This window comes from Carlito syrichta, unplaced genomic scaffold (genome assembly GCF_000164805.1).
Source record: "Carlito syrichta isolate Samal-C Ts95f unplaced genomic scaffold, Tarsius_syrichta-2.0.1 Scaffold309781, whole genome shotgun sequence".
Taxonomy (NCBI): Eukaryota; Metazoa; Chordata; class Mammalia; order Primates; family Tarsiidae; genus Carlito; species Carlito syrichta.
The window spans coordinates 258,131-278,997 of NW_007253877.1; the positions used below are offsets into that span (position 1 = coordinate 258,131).

At 44.5% G+C, this 20,867-nt stretch overlaps 1 protein-coding gene across 2 annotated transcripts in view; it reads right to left on the reverse strand.

The window, feature by feature from the left end:
- The window catches only part of LHFPL6 (LHFPL tetraspan subfamily member 6), a 259,182-nt gene that overhangs the window by 31,323 nt on the left and 206,992 nt on the right, over positions 1-20,867 (reverse strand). The window contains exon 2 of one of the 2 annotated variants that reach the window (XM_008067820.1): positions 11,845-11,943. The exons of the other annotated variant lie outside the window; for it this stretch is intronic. Within the exon in view, the coding sequence (XP_008066011.1) occupies positions 11,845-11,943 (99 nt within the window). The remainder of the gene's footprint in view (positions 1-11,844; positions 11,944-20,867) is intronic. 2 annotated transcript variants of the gene reach the window in all.

The following is a 20,867-nucleotide window of genomic DNA, read 5'->3' on the forward strand; positions in this document are numbered from 1 at the left end:
TCATAAATTAGTGTGTCTAAAAATAAGCAAAGGAAAAACCTTTGATTTGTAAAAGGAATACTTTTTCAAAAGTGCTTTAGGGGTTGGCATGTAATAAAATACAAAAATACCTGAGAAAAAATTAAATAGACATATAAAATTGCTTTTAAGATATGTTAAAAAAAATTATCCCCAATTCTCTTTTCTAAGGAAAGGAAGTACTTTTATGTATTTATGTATTTATTTATAATTTTTTTGAGTCAGAGTCTCACTCTGTGTCTCCCAGGCTGGAGTGCAGTGGCACGCTCATGGCCACCACAGCCTCGACCTGCTGGGCTCAGGTGATTCCTTTGCCTCAGCCTTCCAAGTAGCTGGAACTACAGGAGTGTGCCACCACACTGGGCTAATTATTCTTGATTAATTTTAGAGGCGTGGTCTCACCAAGTTGCCCAAGGCTGGTCTCGAACCCGTGGGCTCAGGCAATCCTCTTGCCTTGGTCTCCCAAAGCACTGGGATGACAGGCATGAGCCACCGCACCTGGCAGGAGGTATTTTTAAAGCAGGTGCACTCAGATTCCTGCTGTATTACACCATAACTTAAAACGTGAGCTTTTTATGCTACCCCTTCTTGCATGACTACTGCTTACATTTTGGAACTCAGTTTAAATGTTCTTACCCAGAGAAGTGCTTCCTACCACCTTGAACTAAATAAAGTATTATATTGCTCCATGGCTGATACTTGGAATTAAAAGTTGTTCAGGCCAGGCACAGTGGCCCATGCCTATAAACCCAGCACTTTGGGAGGCTGAGGCGAGAGAGTTGCTTGAGCCCAGGAGTTTGAGACCAATCTGGGAGATATGGTGAGACTTCATCTCTACAAAAATAAAAAATTAGCTGGGTGTGGTGGTGCATGCCTGTCATCTCAGCTACTCAGGAGGCTGAGGTGGAAGGATCACCTGAGCCCAGGAGGCCAAGGCTGTGGTGAGCTGTGATTGTGCCACGGCCCTCCAGCCTGGGCAACAGAGCGAGACCCAAACTCACAAAAACAAAACAAAACAAAAGCTCTAACAGGGAGGCTGCGCATAACACAGGCCCCTTCCTTATCTTTCCCCTGCCACCAGTACACCACACTCTCCTAGAGCACACCCAGGCTCGCTCTACCTGCCTAAATCCTACACAACCTCGAGGGCCCAGCTAGAAAGAATACTTCCCTGGGAAGTGCCCAGGGGAGGTCAGGTCCCCTACAATTGTGAAATAGCAACTAAATACCCCTCTGCCTTCTTTCAGCTGCCTGGAGGAGAAAACAGGCTTCCAGCATCATCACCCCATGAGGAAACATGTTAGTGTGTGCCAGCGAGGTTGGACATTCCTGGTGAAGGCTAGCTCTGGGGATGACTGGCCCATAGGCTGGTTTCTATGCCCATCTCCACCCCTGCAGGCCGCTGACTCCTGCCGTTCCCCTGCTCAGAGGAAGCTGCCAGAGGATGGAGAGCATGGCTCCTGCTGCCTCTCCCTAAGGCCTCTGGACCCAATGGCCTAAGAAGCCTCTGAACCCAATGGCCCAAATGGGTATGTAGGCCCTTCCATGGCATGCTAGCATGAGGGGCGGGGTGACCAAGGTGGGTTTCCGCTGCCACCCAACAAGAAACCTGTAGTATTTGTACAGCACACTAAGATACTTGGACGGGGCCTTCAGATGCCCTAGATCCAGACCAGCTGCCCCGGGACCCTCAGGGATCTATAAATGGGCACATCCTTTGGGATCCTCAAGCCAAGGCCCCCTGCTTGTTTTTGTCAATAAAGGTTTATTAGGACTATTTATTATCTTTCACGGTATACTGCCGAATTGACTAGCTACCATAGAGACAATATGGCTCACAAAGCTGAAAATTCTGGGTACTTACAAAAATATTTGCAAACCTCTGGTTTAGACTCACCAACTGGAGTGGAAAAATGTTGGCAAGTCACCCAAGATGCCCGTTGCAATGCACAGCACTTTTCCTTTCTAATTTATTTCGCGTGCATATTATCTTTTTGGATATCTGGCTCCCTTGCTAGCTTTAAGTTCCCCGAGGGCAGTAAAGAGTGTCTTTTAAAATTCATTGTTGATGCCATATCCCCAGTGCCTCCCCCAGGGGCTGGCACATGGTAAGCACTCCATAAATATTTGTTGACTGAGTCACTGAGATGAACACACTCCTTAAATAATCCTCCATTTACAAAGGCAATTATTTCTTTCAGATTGCTCTAAGTGAGAAAGTAAAAACATTTTAAAAACAGCGTGCCAAGAAAGTGACCCAAATTCCACAGTGACAGACATTTCCCAACCCTTGGTAGGAAAATATACATGTGTCCGGTTTTTTTTTGTCAAAACAGAGTTTCACTAAGTTGCCCAAACTGGTCTCAAACTCTTGGCCTTAAGAGATCCTCCCACCTCAGCGTCTCAAAGCGCTGAGATTACAGGCGTGAGCCACCATGCCTGCCTCACTGTTTCTTTTGAGAAGAAGCAGGAATACCGCAGGTTCTCAGAAGTGGCAGAGGCAGGGTTTGGCAGGGGCTAGCCACGGGTGTGTCCCTGAAGACAGGCCCCCGAGCTGTCCATGCAGAGAATGCTCTCCCAGGAGCTCACCTGCTGCTCACCAACCCGGGTCCCAGTGCCGTGATCTATGACTTCACTAACGCATTGACATTCAGCCTTCCTCAGTGTTCAGGCAACTAGTAATAATTTTTTAAGGGTAGAAAACATAGGAAGTCAGGTGGGATATGCCCTGTGAGGTCTCTATGCCACAGTTTCTCCTTCGGTCTTCTTTTGAAAGAAAAGATGACAAAGCCCACAAAGATAATAGCAACCTGGAGAACAGAACCTGATAAACTAAAAAACTGTATTCTGTAGACGATGTCAATTTTTCAAAAATTTTTTCTCTTCAGTCAATGCAAGAGAAATTAGAGGAAAAAAATGATGGCTGCGTGTGGTGGCTCACACCTATAATCTCATCACTTTGGGAGGTGGAGACCTTAGGATTGCTTGAGCAGGGGAGTTCAAGACCAGCCTGGGCAACAGCAAGACTTCTTCTCCACAAAAAAAAAAAATCAGCCAGGTGTGGTGACCCCGCATGCCTGCAGTCTCAGCTACTCAGGAGGTTGAGGCAGGAGGGTCACCTGAGGCCAGGTGGTGAGTCCAGGTGTCAAGGCTTCGGTGAGCCATGGTGGTGCCACTGCACTCCAGCCGGGGCGACAGAGCGAGACTCCGACTCAAAACAGAAACAAGAAACAAATGAGCAGAAATGACTGTTTGGTCTCTTAAATTGACAAAATAGTTTTAGCAAGTTAAAGAGGCAAGTGTCCTTTTAAGGTTTCATTTGACATTTGCAATTTCAACCCTCAATGCTAAGAAGATACAAAACACCTGGGGTAGTAGAGAAAACTGCAATAACAGCATCTGAACTTCATTATAATCTGCTCATTAATAAAGAACACACAAAAACAGCACACCAGCGAGCACACGGTCCTAGTCAAGTTGGGGCCTGTGTTAAACAGCCAAGAATGCCTCCAACACCGGGGAAAGAAAAATGCCAAGCACTGTATTAAAATATCTCCTCTGGACACAGTTTGCTTTCAAAAAAAAAAAACTAGCAGTCAGCTCTGTGCCAGCATTTTTTCCCCCTTTATATTTTATATTTATGGCAATCACAAATTAATGCAGATTTTTAAAAGCTTCATCATGGCTCACACCTATAATCCCAGCACTTTGGAAGGCTGAGGTGGGAGTATTGCTTGAGGCCAGGAGTTCAAGACCAGCCTGGGCAAAATAGCAAGACCTCGTCTCTATGATGGGGTGGGGATATTAACTGTGTGTGATGGTGCCGGTAATCCCAGCTGCTCTGAAGGATGAGGTGGGAGAATCACTTGAACCTAGGAGTTCGAGGCTGCAGTGAGCCAATGTCATACCACTGTACTCCAGCCTGGGTGACAGCAAAACTCTGTCTCAAAAAAAAATAGTTTTCTCCACCAAAAGAGCCAGTACTATTTTTGAGGGAAGGAGAGTGTTTGTCATCTATTAAGTCAAATAAAAATTACTTCATTTTAAAATTCACAGATCTTTGATATCCTATCACATCTGCTGACTTTTCTCAGTATCTAAAAAAAGCTGTTTTTTTATAGACGTTCTCACATGATTTTTTTTTAAGTTGCAGTCTTACTCTTTGTCATCCAGGCTGGAGTGCAATGAGCATGCCACTCGACCTGCTGGGCTTAGGTGATCCTTCCTGGAACTACAGACGCACGCCACCACCCTGGCGAGTTTTTGTGATTTTCTATAGAGACAAGGTCTCACCAAGTTGCCCGGGCTGGTCTCAAACCCTTGGGCTCAGGCAATGCTCTCACCTCGGCCTCCCAAAGTGATGGGATTGCAGGCTCAGCTACCACACCCGGTCAAACAAATTTTTTTGAGTTGGAGTCCCACTCTGTCACCCAAGTATTCATCAAAAAGTAATATTATGGAAAAGAAGATTCAGGAAGAAGAAGAAAGAAAAGGAGACTCAGTCTGTTTGGGCTGCTATAACTAAATGCCACAAACTGAGTAGTTGGCAAACAACAGAAATTCACTTCACACAATTCTACAGATAGGGACGTTCATGATCAAGGTGGATTTTAGTGTCTGGTGCGAGGAGTCTGTCTTCTTGCTTTGTCTTGTTGGAAGGGGCAGGGTAGCTCTCTGGGGCCTCTTTTATAAGGGTTCTTTTTTTCTTTTGAGTTGGAGTCTCACTCTGTCGCCCAGACTGGAGGGCAGTGGCACACTCACAGCCTCCGCTGTCTCGACCTGCTAGGCTCTGGTGATCCTTCCCCCTCAGTCTTCCAGGTACAGGCATGCAATATCATGCCCAGCTAATTTTTGATTTATTGTAGAGACGAGGTCTCGCCAAGCTGCCCAGGCTGGTCTTGAACCCGTGGGCTCATACAATCCACTCACCTTGGCCTCCCAAAGTGCTGGAATGACAGGCTGAGCCTCTGGGCTCAGCCTGCTGAGCCACCAAGCCCGGCCTCAAAATTTTTAAAGCAATTATTTGGGATACAGTAATATGGCCATTAGATCAATTCCCTAAGAATATTTCTTCTTAGCAGGGCTCGGTGGCTCAGCCTATAATCCCGCGCCTTTGGGAGTCTGAGGTGAGTGGATTGCCTGAGCCCGTGGGTTTGAGACCCGCCTGGCCAACTTGGCGAGACTTCATCTCTACAATAAATAAAAAAAAATTAGCCGGGTGTGGTAGTGCGCACCTGTAGTTCCAGCTACTTGGAAGGCTTAGGCGGAAGGATTGCTGCAGCCCAGCAGGTCGAGGCTGCGGTGGCCAGGATCGGCCACTGAACTTCAGTCTGTGCGACAGAGTGAGATTCCAACTCAAAAACCAAACAAAAAACAAGAATATTTCTTAAAATTATCTATCTATCTATCTATCTATCTATCTATCTATCTATCTATCTATCTATCTATCTATCTATCTTTCAGTCAGAATCTCATTCTGTTGCCCAGGCTTGGAAATACACACACTCACGGCCACTGCATACTCAACTTGCTGGATTCAGACAGTGTTCCCAACTCAGGCCTTCCAGGCAGTCTGAACTATACATGCATACCACCATGCCCAGCTAATTTTTTGATTTTTATTGCAGAAATGCAGTCTCACCAAATTGTCCAGGCTGGCCTCGAACCTCTGGGCTCAGGCAATCCTCTCACCTCCCTCCACCTCCCAAAGTGCTGGAATTACAGGCATGAGCCACTGTGCTCAGCTCTTCTTAAAATATTTAATGTGGGGTGGGCTGGGTGGTTGGAGCCTATCAAGCCTGTAATCCCAGTACTTTGGGAGGTGGAGGTGAGGGGAGTGCCTGAGCCCATGGGTTTGAGAACAGTCTGGGCAACTTGGCGAGACCTCATCTCTACAATAAATCAAATAATTAGCCAGGCATGGTAGTGCATGCCTGTAATTCTGGCTACTTGGAAGGCTGAGACAGAAGGATCGCCTGAGCCCAGCAGGACTGAGACTCCAACTAAAAACATTACATATACAGGTAATGTGAAAAGTAGATGTCTAAGTTAGCAATTTATTCTGCACTGACTGTCAAAATCTCAGCCTGTCCATCCATACCATAGTAGATATCTAAGTTAGTAATTTACTGTGTACTAATTGTCCGAATCTCAATCTGACCTTCCACATAGTTGGGGAAAATGTATCACTTGGAAGTCATGGACCTCAGGACACCCATCCCAAATATGGCACTCTGGCACTGGAAAAAACAGCAAAGTAGGAAGGTCCCTCTTGCCTCCCCTGCCTTTCTCCCCTGAAGCGGGGAATAAAACCTACAAGGGATTATCTGACCTTCCCCTAAAGCAGGTCATGAGGCCTTCACTGGAGAGGCACCCTACCCATACCCAGAGGAAAGGAACATTCTTATGTCTGAAGACACCAGGATGAGAAGAGGAATCTGAACAGATAGGCTTTGTAAAGTCCAAATATGTGCCCTTTGCTCAATCACACTTCTCCACAACAATCCACCTCCTTAAACCTAGCATGAGAAGTCCATAGGTGACCTATTTCTTCAGGTCTTCCTCTCTTTATGAAGGCTCCCCTATCACGTAAGATTTATTTTAAATAAATTTGTGTGCCGTCAGGAAACTCATCACACCACAAGGGACACACACAGATTCAAAGTTAAATGATAGAAAATGAGTTTCCAGGCAAATGTATCACAAAAGAAGGCAGAACCTAAACTTGACACTCAACCAAATGAACTTAACAGATACCTACAGAATATTCTACCCCAAAACCACAAAATATATATTTTATTCATCACCACACGGAACATACTCCAAGACTGATCAAATCTTCAGTCATAAATCAAGCACAAACAAATTCCATAAGTTTGAAATATTACCATGCGCCTTCTCAGACCACAGTGGAATAAAAATAAATATCAACACCAACAAAATTTCCCTAAAACCCATGGACACTAAATAACATGATGCTGAACAACTACTGGGTCAACACTGAAATCAAACAGAAATTAAAAGAGTTCTGGAAACAAATGAAAAAAAAGAAACATCTTATCAAAACCTCTGCGATGCCCTGAAAGTTGTTCTAAGAGAGGAATTTTTATATCTACAAGTACACATCAAGAAAATGGAAAGATCACAAGTGGAGAGCCTAACAAATCACCTAAGGGAGCTGGAAAGAGAAGGCTACCAGAACCCTAACTTTAGCAGAAGAATTCAGATCACCAAAATAAGAGCCCAAATACAGGACACAGAGGACAAAAATATCATAGAAAACATCAAAAAACAAAAAGCTGGTTCTTTGAAAGAATTAACAAGATCGATGGACCCCTAGCGAGAATGACCAAGAAAAAGAGAGAAAAAGTCCAAATAAACACAATCAGAAATACAAAAAATCAAATTGCAACTGACTCTGAAGAAATAGAAAAGATTATTAGAGGTTACTATGCATGGAAACAAACTTAATAACCTAAACGAAATGGAGAACTTTCTGACATCATACAACCTCCCCAGGTTGAAACAAGAAGACATTGAGACACTAAATAGACCAATAACAACCCAGGAAATCGACTCTGTCATAAGAAAACTACCTACCAAAAAAAAAGAAAAGAAAAGAAAAGAAAAAGGCCTGGACCGGGTGACTTTCCAGCAACATTCTACAAAACGTACAAGGAGCTGATACCAATCCTACTGAAAGTATTCCTGGCAATTGAGAAAAATGGAATTGTTCCCAAATCATTTTATGAAGCTAACATTGCACTGATACCCAAACCGGGTAAAGATCCAACAAAAAAAGAGAACTACAAGCCAATATCCCTCATGAATATACATGCAAAAATCCTCAACAAGATTCTAGCAAATTGGATCCAAAAACATATCTCAAAAATCATCCTCCATGACCAAGTAGGCTTCATCCCCAGGATGCAGGGCTGGTTCAACATCCACGAGATCATAAATGTAATTAAATACATCAACAGATGTAAAAAACAAGAACCATATGATTATATCACTAGATGCAAAAAAAGCTTTTGATAAAATCCAGCATCCTTTCTTGATAAAAACCCTCAAACACCTAGGTATAGAAGGAACATATCTCAAAATCATAAGTGTCATCTACGATAAATCCATAGCCAGCTTATTGCTAAACAGAAACTGGAAACATTTCCCCTGAAAACCGAACAAGACAAGGCTGCTGACTCTAATCCCTCCTGTTCCACCTTGTGTTGGAAATCCTAACTAGAGCAATTAGACTAGAGAAGGAGATCAGGGGTATCCAAAGAGGAAAAGAGGAAGTCAAGTTATTGCTCTTGCTAATGATATGATCCTATACCTTGAAAATCCTAGAGAATCTGTCAAAAACCTGCTTGTACTGATAAAGGACTTTGGCAAAGTCTTGGGGTACAAAATAGATGTGCATTCCTATACACCAACAACGAGCAGGCGGAGAACCAAATAGAAAGCACAGTCCCATTCACAATAGCCACAAAAAAAAAGAAATACCTCGGCATCTTCCTAACCAGAGAAGTAAAAGACCTTTAAAATGAGAACTAGAAAATACTGCTCAAAGAAATCCAAGAAGACACAAGCAAATGGAAAAATATTTCATGCTCATGGATAGAAAGAATCAACATTGTTAAAATGTGCATCCTACAAAAGGCAATCTACAGATTCAACGCAATACCCACTAAATTACCAGCATCATTCTTCTCAGACCAGGAAATGACAATACAGAAATTCATATGGAAACATAAATGCCCACGAATAGCCAAAACAATCCTTAGCAAAAGAAACGAGGCAGAAGGTATCACACTTCCAGACTTCAAACTTTACTATAAGGCTACAATAATCAAAACAGCCTGGTATCGGTACAAGAACAGGCACATGAACCAATGGAACAAAATAAAGATTCTGGAAGCAAAGCCTCAAATTTCTCAACCAACTCATCTTTGACAAAGCCTCCAATAACAACCACTGGGGAGAGGAGAACATGTTCAGTAAATGGTGCTGGGAAAACTGGCTGACTACATGCAGAAGATTGAAACAGGACTCCTACCTACCACCATACACAAAAATAAGCTCTAAATGGATCAAAGACCTAAATGTAAAACCTCAAACTATAAGAACCTTAGAAAACACAGGAGAAACCTTTATGGAAATTGGAATTGACAACCAATTCCTATTCAGAACCCTAAAGGCCAATATCTTAAGAAGTAAGATAGACAAGTGAGACCTCATCAAACTAACAAGCTTCTGCAAAGCAAAAGAAACCATCAAGAGAGCAGGGAGACAGCACACAGAATGGGAAAAAATATTTGCCAACTGATGTCTGACAGAGGCCTAATATCTAGGATCTACAAGGAACTCAAAGGTGCCAAAAGGAAAAAGACAAACAGCCCAATTAAAAAGTGGGCAAGGCTGGGCTCGGTGGCTCAGCCTATAATCCCAGCGCTTTGGGAAACCAGGTGAGTGGATTGCCTGAGCCCGCGGGTTCGAGACCCGCCCGGGCAACTTGGTTAGACCTCATCTCTACAATATATAAAAACTAGCCGGGTGTGGTAGTGCGTGCTTGTAGTTCCGGCTACTTGGAAGGCTGAGGCGGAAGCCCAGCAGGTCGAGGCTGCAGTGGCCAGGAGCAGCCACTGCACTCCAGTCTGGGCGACAGAGTGAGACTCCAACTCAAAAAAAAAAAAAGAAAAAAGAAAAAGTGGGCAAAAGACATGAATAGACAGTTTTCAGAAGAAGATATATGGGCAGCCATAAGGCACATGAAAAAGTGCTCAGCCTCACTCATCATCAGAGAAATGCAAATCAAAACCACACTGAGATACCACCTAACCCCAGTAAGAATGGCCATCATTAATAAAACAAACAACAACAGATGCTGGCGGAATGCAAACTAGCGCAACCTCTCTGGAAGACAGTGTGGTGATTTCTGAAAGAACTAGAAATTGACTTTCCATATGACCCAGCAATCCTCCTATTGGCAATATAACCAGAGGAGCTCGGGTCATTCTACCAAAAAGATCCTGCACATGTATGTTTGTTGCAGCTCTATTCACAATAGCAAAAACATGGAACCAACCATGCTGCCCATCAAAGCTGGACAGGATTAAAAAAAAATGTGGCACATATACACAATGGAATATTATGCAGCCATAAAGAAGGACAAACATATGGACTTCGTAGCAACTTGGATTAATTTAGTCTATCATACTCAGTGATCTATCACAGAAACAAACAATAGGGTACCATATGTTGTCACTCATAAGTGGACCTTGAACAACTATCATAATACTATAAGAAAGGGATTGGCAGTAGTGGGAAACTGCCAGAGGAGGCAGTGGTGGGATTGACAGTTGAGGGAAACTGCCAGGGGAGGGAGGGGCACACCTCATCAACAGGGGTACCTGCATAATGAACATTTCTATACCTAAACCTGAATTACACTCCACATCTTTAAAATAAAGAAAAGAAAAAGTAAGTAAATTAGTGAGAAAAAAAATTTGTGTGCCTTTCTCTTGTTAATCTGCCTTTTGTTACAGGGGTCTTCACCATGAACCCTAGCAATGACTCAGAAAAAGATATTTCTTTTCTCCTACAGAAATAAATGTTTTGCAAATTCATCTTATTTTATCTTTTAACATCAATGCAGAAAAAGGCGCTAAGAAAATAATTCAGTAGAAAAAAAACACTTCATTTAACTACTTATTACAATATGTCTTAAAACAGCAGCGACTGGAAGAGACTAAATGCCCAACTAGAAAGAAATAAGGAAATAGTTAAGGAAATGTAAACACATCAAGTGAAACATCACCAAGAACTACAAAATTAAAGTGACACAAACCACGTCCTACTCTGTACAACTGTTTTATAGCTTGCGGGGTGAGTTGAACAGACTCTGGCTACCAGTGAAAAGTGCCCGCTCATTCAGTCACATCTCCTGGAGTGGCTCCTTGCTGGTGCTGCCAGAATCCTTGGGTTCCTCATTTCTCCCCTGTGCTTTTGCCGCAGTGCATTCCTTGCCTGAGAGGTGCTTCTGTCTGCTCTGAGAAACCACCTGGGTCACTCTCCAGACCCAGCACCCCTGCCCGCCCACAGAGTTGTCTGTTACCCAGGAGTGAAACTGACTTGGATTCCCTAACCCTGATGGACCTGTTCTTGACTATCCTGCTTGCCTCGTTTTCTCAGGCAGACTGCAAATTCCACAGAATTATTTATGGCCCATGCCATGGTCACAATTATATTATTTTGAATTAATCAATGAGTATAAACTCTTGAGAGCAGGGGCCATTTCTTTTTTCTTTTTCTTTTTTTTTGAGTTGGAGTCTCTCTCCATCACCCAGGCTGGAGTGCAGTGGCACACTCACAGCCACCCTACCATCAACCTGCTGGGCTCCGGCAATCCTTCTGTTTCAGCCTTCCAAGTAGCTGGAACTACAGGTGCGCGCTACTGCACCTGGCTAACTTTTTATTTACTGTAGAGATGAGGTCTCGCCAAGCTGCCCGGGTGGGTCTCGAACCCGTGGGCTCAGACAATCCACTCGCCTAGGCCTCCCAAAATGCTGGGATGACAGGCTGAGCCACCAAGCCCAACTGGCCATTTCTTATCATTGTCTCTACAAAAATCTCCATAATGCTGGTCAAACAGTAGATTGTCAATAACTCTTCACTAAACAAATGGATACATTTATGTGATCACACATGACAGCTGGCTGCAATACCAAGGTAGGTCTTCCTCTTTCATCCCTTTTCCACTTTCTGCTTCTATGAAACATCAGAGTTCTTTTTCTGAAAGGAGTATCATCCACAGGGGGAGCTTACCCAGGTCAAACTGGCCAGAAACGTAGCCGCATGTCTGCCGGACTTCTTCACTGTCCCAGCCCAGGGGATAGAGAGCACAGCCAGCACCGATCAACAAGCCTGCACAAAGATAAAACAAGAAGGCTTTACCAGGGCATCTCTGCATCCCCAGATAAAGGTGGGGAGATCAATATTTAGTAGTGTAACAAAACCACAGTGTCTGCTTTGGGGAAAGCACCTCTAGGACTCCCTTGGCAATCTAACTTCAATTTGACTCCAGAACAATTCAAGTCTGCTTAAAGAAACAAGCAACAACAACAACAAAAACTTGACACCTCAGTTTGGTTCCAAGGGTTGCCTTTTAAAGCACTAAAAGCCTTGCTAATCCTGTTTAGGAAATACATTCCAGACGTTTTTAAATCACTCTTGTAAAAATCCGACCAATTCGTCCATTAATCCAGGCAAACAAGTAATTCAAGCGTGAGCAAAAGTTCCTCATCGCTTATGTTTCATTATTCATTCGATTTTTTTGTTTCCAACGAATCAAAATAGAATGTTTCAGGGTTGTCAAATTTTACCAGGAGAGAAAGAACACAAAGTTTCGCCAACCCCCGGGGCACACAGATTGAACCCGTGAGCGGCACTACCTGTCATGTGCTGCGTGGAGACTTGACATGCCTCAGACATACTCCACGACATGGACCCTTGTCATCTCAGTCCTCCTGCAGCGAAAACCAAAAGGCTGGATGATTAACGGAAGAAGGGCAGCTCTATTTTAAGATAAATGAAGTTGTCATGGAGGCCACTCTGAGCTGACAGCTTTCCATCGGCCAGTCTTTGGTTTTGCATCAAAGCCTGATATGGTTTCACAGGAAGCTGAATGGAATTTAAGCACTCACCACTGGAATCTGTGGGCTAATCTGAAAGTAAGACCTTGCGGCATCCATCAAAGAGTGTTGTCACTTGTGAGTACCACAAATGTGCTAAGCCAGTAGAACCCATGGATAAGGAGTCTGCAGTCTGATGGATGAGACAGTGGGTTATCAGGTGCTAAATGAGGGGGCCTTCCTTAATAAGAAAATCCATCAATATGGAAATGTGTGGCAGGACCCCAAATGTGTCTGAAAGAGGAGACCTTCACTGTTTTCACACTCAGTCCCTTCCTGGACCCTTTGTGTCCTTCCTCTCCCAACCCCAGTCCTTCCCAGTGTGTGACTCTGAGTAGTTGCAGCCCATGCAAATACATGTTTTCTCACAGGCATCTGACTTGGAGGTTTCTGTCCCTACCCCAACTGCTCTGCTGAGCTGTAAGGAGAGACACCCCCAAGTCCTGACACATTTCCTGCCCTGGCACTGCTCTGCACCCCAATCTGGCACTGCACCCCTAGTCTGCACCTCGGGCTACAGAAAAAGGACCATGCAAAGCAGAAGAACTCTGAGGTGAGAAAGTGCTAGAAAGAATCATTGACCCCTCTGCACTAGTCCCAGGAAATCTATATGCAACTGAATCAATGTGAATTGTAGTTGAAGAGTAATCCAGAAAGCCGTAAGATGAGACTTTGCTGAAGAGGCAAATGCCCTGGTGGCCGGTTTCCTTAAGTTTTCCCCTTAGAAAATTCTAAGGATTCTTAGAGCAATTAGTTTTTTTTTTTTTTTTGAGTTGAAGTCTCACTCTGTCACCCAGACTGGAGTGCAGTGGCTGCTCCCGACCACCACAGCCTCGACCTGCTGGGCTCTGGCGATCCTTCTGCCTCAGCCTTCCGAGTAGCCGGAATTACAGGCGTGCGATACCACGCCCGGCTGGTTTTTTGATTTATTGTAGAGATGAGGTCTCGCCAAGTTGCCCAGGGGGGTCTCGAACCTGCGGGCTCAGGCAATCCACTCACCTCAGCCTCCCAAGGCGCGGGATTACAGGCTGAGCCACTGAGCCCGGCAACAATTAGTTTTATTCGCGGTCAGGCACAGATATAATTAGTGAGGATACCACACTTTGTGTAAGCTGAAATCCATGGCTGTTTAATAAACAACGTGGTATCATTTCTGTGATACTCAGTTCTTAGGTTAACAGGTCACACTTCTTTTTGAGATCCTGTGAGCAATTTGTTTTTTCAGTTGAGTCTCACTCTGTTGCCCCAGCTGGAGTGCAGGGGCATGCTCATGGCCACTGCAGCTTTGAGCTGCTGGGCTCAGGCAATCCTTCCACTTCAGCCTTCCAAGTAGCTGGAATCACAGGCATGCACCACCATACCCAGCTAATTTTTAAATTTATTGTAGAGACAAGGTCTCCCCAAGTTGCCCAGGCTGGTCTCAAACCCCTGGACTCAGGCAATCCTCTCACCTCTGCCTCCTAAAATGTTGGGATTACAGGCATGAGCCATCGCCCCTGGCCCTGTGAATAACTTGATAAGGTTGACAAATGCAGAAAGGCAGATGGCCTGAAAGTGTTCTCGTGTAAGAAAAATGAAAAGTTATAACATTTTCTATCAGTAGTTTTTTATTTATCTGATAGGCAAGCACACGAATAATTGTCTTATTTGCCAATATCCTTTGCATTATGACTGAAAAATATGTGTCATGAAAACACCCACTTCGGTCCAGTATTCTGCTGGCCACTTTGGGACACTGAATGGAAAGTAGCTTATAAACCCTATATATGGAGCAAACAGGTCAGGGGCTCTCCTGGGGGCAACATACCTGGCAGCCAGTATCCTTTTGAGAAATACTGGGCTGTCTTTGTAACATTTTGCAATGCACAGTCAACCGTCTATGTAAGAAACGATTTTATACACAGGAAATTTATGGTATACAAATGATTTTTTTAAAAAAATCATGCACATATGCTCACATTTTAAAAAAACTGCTTGGTGGAAGACGACGAGCTTATCTGAATTTTTAGATTAATATTTATGTCGACTATGTTTGCTTTGCCATCTGCTAAAGTTTGTTAATAGGAAAGAGGCTGCATACTCCAGAGATCTGAGAAACACCTCTGGGAGGAACATCTATGCTGCAAACCGATCAGGCTAATTGACTGTTACAACTATTAGGATGTGGAGGTGAACATTTCCGTGGCCTTCCACTACCTTGTTATTTTTGTATGTTATGGTGAAATTCAATCTTAGATTGAATTTGGACAATTATGCAACAGATGTTCATGAGCAAACTGGCACCAAAAACAGGCAGACAGCTGATTCCATAAGCTCAGTGAAATGCAAGTACCCCCAACAGTGCCACTGAATAGTCATCCTAAGTAAGGACCTCCCATGAAATTTTCCACACACAATAAACAAATATTGGATGGCAGATAAGGAAACTCCAGGGCAGATCAGGCAACCACTCCCATTAAATGGAAGGGGAGAGGAGGCACAAGACCAGAGAGTGTTCTAAACTGCACAGCCTGGTGCATTAGCCAAGAGCTGCACGTAGCTCTTTACTTATATACTTAAGTTAATTAAAAAAGCAATAAAAAACCGGGTTCGGTGGCTCAGCCTGTAATCCTGCACCTCTGGGAGGCTGAGGTGAGTGGAATGCCTGAGCCCGCGGGCTCGAGACCTGCCTGGGCAACTTGGCAAGACCTCATCTCCACAATAAATCAAAAATTAACCGGGCATGGTAGCGCACACCTGTAGTTCCAGCTACTTGGAAGGCTGAGGCGGAAGGATCACCGGAGCCCAGCAGGTCGAGGCTGCAGTGGCCGGGAGCGGCAAGTGCACTCCAGTCTGGGTGACAGAGTGAGACTCCAACTCAAAAAAAATAAATAAAATAAAATAATAACTAAATGCAAGTTAATTAAAATTAAATAAAACTCCAAAATTCAATTCCTCGTTTGCACAAGCCTCAATTCAAGTACTCAATAGCCCCATGGTACCAGCGGCTGCCATCTTGGATGTGCAAATATAGATTATTTTTGCAATTGCAGAGAGGTCTACTGGAGACAGTTGTGTTAGGTCTACGAAATGCTTTTATTTTACATTGTTTCCTTTGGGGTTGCCGGTCCATGTGAGGATTTGCTACAGGAGAAAATTTTGTGTAGGTGAGGTCTGGGCTTCTAGTGATCCCTCTCTCCCCCTGCTAGCAGACACAGTAGCCATTGGGTGGTGGTGTGCCCCTTATCCCCCCTCCCTGCCTCACCCCATGAGCACTGTCCAGAGCCAGCTGCTCCCCAAGACATACCTTTTAAAAATGCTGGATCATCAGATTCTCCTGCCTCATGCTTGAGGGTGCTTGTTAACAATCAAAATGGCCATTGCCTCACTAGATTCTGGTGTGACCATGCGCTCTTTGAGCTGTGGCCATCGCCATTCTTCCTGGCTTTCGCCCCCTCCCCTACCTTGGGGAGGTGAATCTCCTCTTTTTCTCTCTCTCTTTCTAATTTAGTTTTTAAATAAACTATACTTTCTAATCTAAAAAATAAAACAATCAAAGCAATCCTTGAGCACTGAAATTCTCCCATTTTGGTAGAGCTAGAGACCGGGAAAGTATATTCCACAAACTCTCCTGCTAGTGGGAGTTCTGGGTCATAGAATGTGGAAGATGAAAGGGGTGGATGGTTCCTCCCCTTGGCAGTGCAGCCTGGGGTGGAGGTGTGGGGGCAGGGGCAGGCCCTTCTGCATGCAGGAGGTGGGGAATTTGGGAAGCAGCTTCCAGAAAGGCGGACCATCAACTGTCACCTCTTGTGATCCCAGCCCCTCCTGACTTTCTGAATTCTTCAAAGCAGTTTCTCTAGCCTTCGCTTTTTCAGATCTTCTGATCCATCTGGACGATTCCAAATCCCTGGGCTACACCCCTTCCTGCTTGAAATACCGAAGTGGCTTCTTTTACTGGCCAAACTGCACATGCCCCACTCATACAAGGGCATAGGGGACGACACAGATCTTTCTCTCCCACTGTAGTTCTTGTATATCACCCATTTTCTCAATTTGAAATGACCTATAATACAATTTTTGCTAATTACTAAACAAAACTAGGTAGCTTTTCTTTTTTTTTTTTTTTTGAGTTGGAGTCTCACTCTGTCGCCCAGACTGGAGTGCAGTGGCCGCTCCTGGCCACCACAGCCTCGACCTGCTGGGCTCCAGCGATCCTTCCACCTCAGCCTTCCAAGTAGCTGGAATTACAGGCATGCGCTACCACGCCCAGCTGATTTTTTGATTTATTGTAGAGATGAGGTCTCGCCAAGTTGCCGAGTTGGTCTCGAACCTCTGGACTCAGGCAATCCTCTCACCTTCACATCCCAAAGTGCGGGGACTAAAGGTGTGAGCCAGGGCACCCAGCAATGGTGATAGCTTTGCTTTTACTCTTCTCTGTGTGAGGAAATTTAACATGCTAAGTAACCTCTCCTAGAATGTGTATTTCTGAAGAGAAGGCTTTAGATGTTATCTTACTGCCTTTGAGGGGTGGATTGAAGTCAACTAGCATTTTATTGTCTACACTGAAGTACTATATATTGCAAAAAAAGTAGAGACAATTAAATGTAAAAGTATAAGCATCTTTTTTCATTTTTCAAAGCCAGACTCACTCTGCTGGAGTATAGTGGCATGACCACAGCTCACCGTAGCCTTGACTTCCTGGGCTCAAGCATTCTCCCACTTCAGACTTTTTTTTTTCCTTCTTTTTTTTAATTTGGACTCTCACCCTGTCACCTAGGCTGGAGTGCAGTAACACTCTCCCGGCCACCGCAGCCTCAACCTGCTGGGGCTCCAGCTATCCTTCCACCTCAGCCTTCCAAGTAGCTGGAACTACAGGCACAGCTACCATGCCTGGCTCATTTTTTGATTTATTGTAGAGATGAGGTCTTGCCAAGTTGCCTGGGCTGGTCTCGAACCCACAAGCTCAGGCAATCCACTTGCCTCCGTCTCCCAAAGTACTGGGATGACAGGCTGAGCCACTGAGTCCAGCCCACGTCAGCCTTTCAAAGGACTGGATTTACAGGTGTGAGTTACCATGCTGGCCGAGAACATCTTTTTAAAGGAAGAAACTTGCCATTGTTCAGTTTTAGCAGCGTTAAAATGTTTGATGGAAGCACAGTTTAGAAAACCCTGAATGAGATGCCTCTTGGGTGTCATACCATATGCTGAAATGGAGATAATTTTCTGGAATTTGAAGTGATTGCCCAAATCATATCTTGGTTACCCGACAGGTTTCTACAGCTCAATTTGCCTAATTTGCTCCTGGGGAGTAAATGGCTCAACTAGAACCTCTAGCTTACTCTTATATTTTTATTATTATTATTATTATTATATTTGCTGGTTTATTATAAAGGATAGTACAAAGGATACAGAAGAGATGCACAGGGCGAGGTATGGGGAAGTGAGGGGGCATTCATGTCACCTTCCAGAAACCTCCACGTGTTCAACTATTCAGAAACTTCTTTAATATTATTTGCATGGATTTTCTTGATAAGATTTCTGGACTTTGTGGTTACCCAATGGGTTTAATGTTAATCAAATTCCTTGGTCACCGCCACAAATGACATCATGAAAAAAGTCACCTGATCACACTTTTTGAAAATCTGTGCATATAAGAGTGGAAGTGAGGAAAGAGACTGTGAGGCTGGCAACCACCTGACCAGGTGGGTAGTCTCCTTTGCAATTAAGAAGCAATCTACTTTTGCAATTCTAAAGACTTGGCACCTTTTTTTTTTGGTCTGAGTCTCACTTTATCACCCATTTGGAGTGCAGAGGCACTATCACGGTGGCCACTGCAGCCTGGACCACTGGGTGGACTCAGGCCATCCTCCCGCCTCAGCCTTCCAAGTAGCTGGAATGACAGGTGTCATCATCCCTGGCTAACTTTTTGATTGATTGTAGAGATGAGGTCTTGTCACATTTCCCAGACTGGTCTTGAACTTCTGGGCTCAGGCAATCCTCTTGCCTCCTCCTCCCAAAGTGCTGGGATTACAGGCGTGAGCCGCCACACCTGGCCCTCTGCACCTTTTAAGTCAATCACAGATTTCTGCAAATTACTTTGGTCTTTAGTTTTCACTTGGCACCTCGCTGAAATCTGCTATCTGGAGAAAATAGACCACAAGGAAGGTCAGTTTGTATGAGGTTTTAAGAATGTAGAGAGATGCTGTCTCTTAAAAAGAAAAAAACAGAAATCCGACAGATCGCTCAATGATTCCTAAATTTAAAACAATTCATTTTAATAATGCATCAACTATCAGGCCTCTTCTTCCTGAGTACCCTAAAGTTTTGGGCTCACCCTGCTCAAGGACAATGAAAATATTTTAAGAGCCAAGTGGGCGGAATGTCCTCTTAGGAGATGCCAAGGTTAATGGATGTGCAAAATGGTGGCACTTGGGAGCCCTGTGATGCTCCTGCTACAAAAAGAAGTCTGTTCTGTAGCCCCGAAAGGACTCCGGGGCCCAAATCTTAGCCTGGGCACCCTTGGTCTGGCCATAAACCTCCTCCCAGAGGAGGAACTGGGAAGTTCACAAAATGCTAGAAATACCATGATAGAAAGAAAGGTTCCTTAGAATTGGAGTGCAAAGTCTGAAGCCTTTCAAGAGTTCCGACTACATCAGTGTAGGAACCCTGGGCTGGGAATTTTCCCACCTGCAAAACCCTTTCTATCCAAACCTGGTACTTAGCACTTGGCCAGCGACTATTAACATCACAATCCGGCTCCTGCCAAGAAGGCAAAACAAACCCCAAGTCAGCCAGTGCCAATTCCTCCCCACAGGTGGCCCGAACAGCCCCTCATGTAAAACCCATAAAGCTTTATTTTTTTCCAGGCCGATCTCGAAAGTTTTTTTATGTGATCTCACTTTTTTCCACGACTATCGCTCCATTCTTTTCCCACAGTTGCCGTTTTATTTTGAAGCACGACTTTTTCCACCCACGGCCCCTTCCGTGGTCACGCCAGAGTTTCCCATCAATTCCTCTTTTATGTTTTTTGGATACTTTTATCCATCCTCCAGTTCCTTTATCTTCCTTTCTTTGGTAAGCACCGAGGGAAATTGTTTTCTTTGCTGTTCTCATGAAAGCAGCTCAATCTTGCAGCCTGTTATCTGGATTTCTCCTTGGAAGGGGTTGGCACGTTTCCATCTCAAAGTCTCCGTATGCTAATTTATGTACACCGATTGTTGTCCCTTTTTTATCCCCAGATAATGGCCCCTTTACAAAATGTAACAACAAAACATGTAACAATAAAATAAGTCTAGTGGTGGGGAGGGAGCCCGAGCAGCAGGGGGTCAGTATTTTAACTCTTCAGACCCTGAAAACCCGAGAAGCAGCAAAGTATTTTACAAAAAGGAGGCTTGGTTAGGCTCTGGTAAACCACACCGGTAAACCACACCTCCTAACAACGTGCTTTCTGGAAACGGAGGCACAGAAAATATAAGAAACTTGTCTAGGCCGAGCTCAGTGGCTCAGCCTGTAATCCCAGCACTTTGAGAGGCCGAGGCAAGTGGATTGCCTGAGCCCGTGAGTTTGAGACCTGCCTGGGCAACTTGGCGAGATTGGGTGACAGAGTGAGAAGGAAGGAAGGAAGGAAGGAAGGAAGGAAGGGAGGGAGGGAGGGAGGAAGGAAGGAAGGAAGGGAGGAAGGGAGGAAGGGAGGAAGGAAGGGGAAAGGAAGGAAAGGAGAGGAAAGGAAGGAAGGGAAAGGGAAAGGGAAAGAAAAAAGAAAGAAACTTGTCCAAGGACACAGAGCCAGATTCATCCCAGAATTTCAGGATCTCAATCCGGGGCTCTTCCTACCCATTTTGATCCCACGGTTGGGACACAGGCGCACTCTGAGGTCACACACTCACCACCCAAAATATGAGTTCAACCAGAGACAGGCTGGCTTTGACAAGTATCATGCTTCCCTGAGTGGAACTTAGTCCAGACTGCTTGTATCTCTTGAATAGTTGAAGATGTAGACTCAACTTTCTGGTTGCAGCCAAGTCACTGCCATCCTACTAATTTCTGGGGGTCCCTGACTTACTGTACCAGTGCTGGTTCTCTGGATGTGTTCTGAGCTTTCTCATCTCTGAAAGTCGAATTCCTTTTCTCTGAGACATTCTCATTCCTTTGTTATCTTTTTTTTTTTTTTTTTTTTTG